The following is a 6,000-nucleotide window of genomic DNA, read 5'->3' as shown; positions in this document are numbered from 1 at the left end:
GAGAAAAGAAGGGGGGGAACCTAAAGAGATGGTGGGGAAAGAGGAAGAGTGGTCAGAGACGGGACCAGGAGGGGCTGAGGGGGAGCTGAGGCTGCCTCATGAATGGAGGGCCGTGGGGGGACATCCAGTTGAGGCACCTGGGAGGATGGGCCTCCACTCTCTCCAGCCTCTGTGCCTCCACCTATACATCGTGTAGCCTCTTCCCCCGACATCACAACAGCCTTGTCTCGTATCTCCTTCCCAGGCCTCTCCACAGGCTCCTAGACCCACCTGGGAGCTGGGCCCAGAGCTCGAGCCAGGAGGGCTGAGTAATCACCCCCAAAACAGCCACGCCCAGCGGTTCTCCTGCCCAGGCAGCTCCCTCTTTCCTGGTTCAACACCTGAGAACCCGGCGAAGAGATGCCAACCTGGGGCCCGATGTTTAGCCCAGCACATAGAGGAACCAAGGCCAGGGAGAGCCGAATCCAGGGTGGCCCACTAGCCTCTCACTGCCCAACTGGCAAGTCTCCTTAAAAGGGACATGCCTGCCTGGGTCTTTGCAGCCCGTCCCCTGAAGACACCTGTTCTGGGATCACAGGCGCTTGACTCTGACCCAAATGTCCAATTCTACAGGTCAGTGCCCTAGAGTGGGGGAGGGCGGGGGCCACATTGGCTCGAGAGACCCTCCAGTTCAGATCTCTGCTGCTCAGAGACAAATCCAAGGCCACACCACCTGGAGCAGCCAAGATTAGGCCAATCATCAGGGAAACCTCCTAATATTCCTCCTCCCACTCAGAGGTCACCAGGGTCTTCCATGCGCTGTATGTCCCCAGACTGTCACCCAGGGCTTCCAGGCACTAATGCTACAGTCAGCCCTGAACCAGGTTCAAGCCCCAGCTCTACCCAAAACCCAGTGTGATTTGGGGGCCAGTCACTTCATCTCCATGAGCTATGATTTCTTCAGCTGCCAAAACAAAAATATTGACAGATATTTGGATCAAACTATTCCTCACAAGGTTGTTGTGAGAAGTAAAGAGCTGATACAGAGAAGCACGTTATCACCGGAGGGGCTGGTGCACAAGGCTGGTCTCTGGGGAGGGTCACGGCTGAGAAACAGAAGAAGATCTCAGTTTGCTCAGAAACTGACACTAATTTGCTATGTGATCTTGGGTCCTTGAAATTTAGTTTCCTGACCCACAAAAGGGGTGGGAGAAGACAGCTGCCCAAATCCCTTCCAGCTTCTGTAGTTCGGTGCTTCCAAGGTCTGGCCTCGTACCACCCCCCACCCCGGCCAAGGGGCGGCTCCAGCCGTCAGGGTACGACAGGATGTGAGTCAGCAGTAACCCTATGGGGAGGGGAGACCTGTGTCCGAGCCATAGCACCAAGAGTGATACTCAGAATATTAATAACTGGCAAGGCAGGGCTGAGAACACTCACAAAGGATGCTGGCTGGTCCGCTGTCTATGACCCTGTGCAGGACAGCCTCACGCCGAAGTCCATGGAAAGGGGAAGAAAGCTCTTCTCCATGAACTTTCCAGTCCTGTTGCCCCACACATGACAACCATCCAGTTCCACGGAGCAGTAAATTCTATCATCCCACTCCCCAAACTCCTCCACGTCCCCACAACCCCAAACAAAACACCCACACAGTGAGAAGTCAAGCAGGAGAGAGAGAGAGAGAGAGAGCCTCTGACATCACCAACAGCCAACACCCGGTTGGGTGGAAGTCATTCAGGCGGGAAGGCTTTTGCAACATCTAGGTGTGTCACCTGTTCTAAGGCCGAAGGGTTCATGACTCCAGGTGCTGTTTCAGCCCCTGAGATGGGTGTCAGGTTACAAGATACATAATCATTCCAGTTTGGCAACTTCACCTGTAGGGTTGTTTTAATCAACCTGCTCCACAGTCTCCAGATCACTGTTGGAAGACAGTGGTGGGACACGGCCAGCTCCCCACAGGGAGAGAGATGCTGGCTGTGAAGGGGTGCCGAAGCCTGCCTTGCACTTAGCCGCCCTCCAGCCAGCGCTGCCCGGGGATCGCTGATCTGCTGGCCAGCCAGGGCCCGATCCCAGGAGGCCCTCCTCCAGACTTGGGTTGCCAACCTCAGCTCCAGGCCATAGAGAATTCAGGAAGATCTCAAGCCAGCATGGTGAGTGTCAGGTCCCTCTGCTCCAAAGACTGGGGGAGGGAGTGTCTCCCTATACAGGGTCCTTCAGGCAGCCTAAGAGGTCATCGGCTGAGAATTTTGCAACATCTCCCAGAGATCACACCCAAGCCGCCCCCACACTCCAGCCCCTGGCACGTCTCGGTACCCACTGCCCTTCCTTCCCCGCTCCTCTCCAACAGCCCTCGCACCAGCACCAAGGAGGCCGAGACCCAGGGGCCAGGGCGATCCTTCCTGCTCTCCCTCCTCAATCTGCCTGCTCCCTTGCCCCACGTCTCTTGGTCTGTTGTCTGGACACTGGCACTGTTTTCCCAAGGGCAAGGGGATGTTTGTTACAATGGTGGCCCTCTGCCACCTCTCTGGGAAACAGACTTCTTTTCTTTTTAAAGCAAACAGTGGAGAGCCGCCTCAGAACAATCTAGGGTGCCATGGAGATCAACTTGTCTTTTTTGGGGCCCTGCCCAAACTCCTCCTCTGAGCACCTAGAGTGTCTCCACTTGTCTTGGGGCAAAGAGGCTCAACCCCATCTTTCAGGGAGGTCAACTGAGGACAGGGCAGGGAGGAGATAACAGCCGGGTCTGAGGTGGAACCTAGGGAAGCTTCCTTCCCCAGTTATTGGACAAGGTGCCGAAGCTGTCCCACAACCAACATGAAAACGAAGGGGGAGGGGAGGGCACGAGGAGAAGGGGAGGCACTGCATCCAGGGGAGAAAGGGGTGAGCTGCTGGGGTCCCTCAGGTGATCGTCTCCTGACTCCCAAGTACTCCCTGTGACACTCCCCTGAACCATCTAGCAAAACTCCAGCCCCAGGGCTGGGGTAGTGGGGGGTTAGAAAGGGGAAGGGGCTTGCCTGCTTCACTCTGCAATTCAGCCTGGACTGAAGCATCAGCCTCCCATGTCCCATCCCAGGAAGCACCCTGAAAGCCCAGCCAGTGTGCAGACGCCCCATCCCGCGGGGGCTGTCAGAGAGAAGGGGATGCAGAGCTGGAGACCAGACCTCAGCCTGCCTGGCTGGCAGCAGCTTCCTGGTGGCTCCCGGAGCAACCTAGAAGTGGGGAGTTCCTAGGGCAGACTGCTGGGGCACTAACTGTTCAATCCAAAGGGCACACGGTCAGCTCCCTTGTGAGCTTGTCAGTCTGAGAGTTCACTCTTTCCGAGATTCACTGTCTCCTTCTATAAAAGAGAAATATTATCCACGCCACCTCCTCTGCCCGCACACAAGGTTAGCGGAAAGATTGAATGGGCTAATGACGTGTGTGAATAGCCTTGTAAACCAGGAAACCCTGTACAGATGTCAGGATTTAGGACCGAAGAAGAATCCGCTCCAGGGAACGGCAGATGGGTGGGAGGTGTGGTCAACACGGACCATCCACCACCCAGGGAAGGAGCCGGGCGCTGCTGTATGAGAGAGGCGGGCAGGGGCCACGCTGGGGAGGAGGGGCCGGGCAAGGCCCCAAAGGCAAAGCAGCAGCGTGGCCACGATCCAGAGCTTCTGGCCCCTGAGCTAACCATCAAACCACCTGTGCTTAATAACTCTGTTATTTCCTTCTAATGAGGCCAAGACAACTTTAGCTCCCAGCCCTGGGAGAGATGAGACAGCACCCCCTTCTCTTCCACTCCCTGCCTCCTCCCACACCCGCAGGCCACTCCCTGGACACAGAGTCCTGCACCGTTGCTGTTCCTTAATGTCTCCCTCAAACCTATTCAACCGGGTGTGCCAGTGAGAGCAGGGGCTAGGGAGGGCCTGGGCAGAGGTCTGAGCCCAGTCTCTCCTCAAGGGGAATGTGTCCCTCAATATCTGACACCCACAGCTGAGCCCTGGAGGGAAGCCTGACACCCTGTGACTGGCCATCCTGGTTTTAACTCACTATGCCCAGGAGGCCCCCAACTACCATGTGTCACTGGTGGCATGTGCACCGCCTGAGGTCAGTCCAACCCTTGGGCTGCTCTGGAGGAAGCAGGTCCTCCCCACCTTCTCCTCCTTGACTTGCTGGCTTGTAGGGACCAAGGGGGTTGCTGGGCTTGGCTGGGCTGGGGCTCAGGAGCGTGGCAGGTCACCAGGGCAGCCTGCCGGCAGTGGTGCCTGGGAGTCTGGGCAGGGTCCGCCTCCAAGAGAGGCCAAGTCCAGGAGCCCCCTCAGCCCTGGTGGTGCCACCCTGGGCTCGAAGACAGCAGAGCTGGGCAGTGGAAAGACCCAAGAGGGCAAGATGAGCAAAGAGGGGCCAGGCCCCCTCCTGTTGTCCGGGACCCCTCACTACCTGCTGTGACCCTCCCCACCCCAAGTAGCTCATCCTTCCATCCACCATTTAATCATCTGTCCCAGGATGGCCAGAAAGAGGGCAAAAGGGTACCATGCCTTGGTCCTGCCCAGGAGGTACTCAAAATCCAGAAGAAGGACAGCGAAGGATCCTGAGAGACTGTGACAAGTCCAATACCAGAGGCGATGCAAGGTGCCCCTGGAGCAGAGAAGGCAGTAAATTCTCTCTGGGGTCGGTGGTTGGGAGTTGTCCCAGAAGAGAAAGTACTTGCCTTAGACCTCAAAAGATGAGCAGGCTCTCTCCAGGCTGAGACGCGGGGAAGGGTATTCCAGGCAGCGGGAACTGCATGCAAACAGCAAGAAAGAGCGGCAGTGGGGGACGGGGAAGGGTGCTAAGTCTGGAGCAGGGAGCACAGAGGGCTCGGCTGAGGCCTGGGCCCCATGGGGTGGTCATGTAGGCCCTACGTGGAGCTCACTGTGCCCTAGAGCCCAGGGGGGTAGGGCCTGGGTGGAGCCCCAGTGGCTGCCAGGGGCTTGCGCTTGGGGCTGAGCCCCCTCCAGAACCTGGCACAGCCCACCCTCCCCGCCAGGCAGAGCAGCAGGCGTCCAGCTCCATTCATTCATCCCACCAAAGGGGCAGGCTGCCTGCTCTGCGCTCGCACTAGACTTGCGGGCTAGAGAAAGCAGAGGTGGGTCCTGCACTCTGGGAGCTCAGTCTAGAGGAAGTGGAGGGCAGGGACAGGTAGATGCTTATCACACAATCACACAAACAGTTGTTTAACTAACAACTGAGTTACGGCTTGTGATGCAACACACGTAGGAGCCAGACCAGGGCATGGGCCTCGCTGGAGGCCAGCGGAGGCTGAGGGCTGCCTAGGAGCTGGGAAGCAGGGGTGAGGGAGGGCTGTACCAGGTGGAGGGAACAGCAGTGAGAAGGTGGAACTACATCCCCCTGCCCTCTTCCATCTCCTAGGGCCCTTCCTCCCGCCCCTGGGGTGGAGCTCTGCGCCTGGCTACTTGAGAAGCGGTTTAGAAGTTGGGCCTCATCCAGGCCCCCAGGCCTCTCCCTCACTCTCACCGCCTTCCCTCCGTGCAGCTGAGACACCAGGAAAGACCTGTAGGAAACACCTTTCACCCCGAGCCTGTCTTCTTGACAAAGCCTAAGAGAATCTGAGTTGCTGAATGTGGGAAGTGAGGGGAGACTGGTCCAGGGAAGAGGGGGGAAATGGGGAAATAGAAGAAAGACCGAAAACAGGGCTCAGGAACTCTGGACAAACTTTCTGAAGCCCCAGAACCAGCTCAGGACGGTAGAAGACAAACACTCTCAGGCTCTTCACAGGCCTTTCAGATTTCCCAGGAAGCTCTCCCACCCCCAGCCTTCCTTCATGCTCAGATAAAACATCTGCCTCTATGAAACACCCCAAATCTCCAAGCAGTGGTCCCCCAAGACAGTGAATTCCTAAAAGGCATTCATCAGCCTCATTCTCTTATAAACCTGCTACCACCAGACTGTGAGCTTTTAGAGAAGGGTCTGTGCCTTTTCCACCTTTTTTAGCCCCAAACCTGGCACAGGGCCTGTCACAGAATAGGTACTTGAGAAATG

The 6,000-nt window shown here is 57.2% G+C and overlaps 1 protein-coding gene across 7 annotated transcripts in view; it reads left to right on the top strand.

Annotated features, from left to right (window-relative positions):
* Window positions 1–1,829: 1,829 nt before the first annotated feature.
* The window catches only part of TMPRSS4 (transmembrane serine protease 4), a 30,273-nt gene continuing 26,102 nt past the window's right edge, over window positions 1,830–6,000 (top strand). For 3 of the 7 annotated variants that reach the window (XM_032472345.1, XM_014551161.2, XM_032472344.1), the window contains exon 1: window positions 1,836–2,126. Coding sequence is in view for 4 of the 7 variants with exons in the window: in XM_014551161.2 (XP_014406647.1) it covers window positions 2,124–2,126 (3 nt within the window). In the remaining 3 variants the exon portion in view is untranslated. Of the gene's footprint in view, window positions 2,127–6,000 lie in introns of all 7 variants that reach the window. The other 4 variants (XM_032472349.1, XM_032472348.1, XM_032472346.1 and 1 more) reach the window with 3 other exon arrangements.

Source organism: Camelus ferus, chromosome 33 (assembly GCF_009834535.1).
Source record: "Camelus ferus isolate YT-003-E chromosome 33, BCGSAC_Cfer_1.0, whole genome shotgun sequence".
Classification (NCBI taxonomy): Eukaryota; Metazoa; Chordata; class Mammalia; order Artiodactyla; family Camelidae; genus Camelus; species Camelus ferus.
Note: the sequence above shows the minus strand (reverse complement) of the source record. Positions and strands in the feature narration are given on the sequence as shown.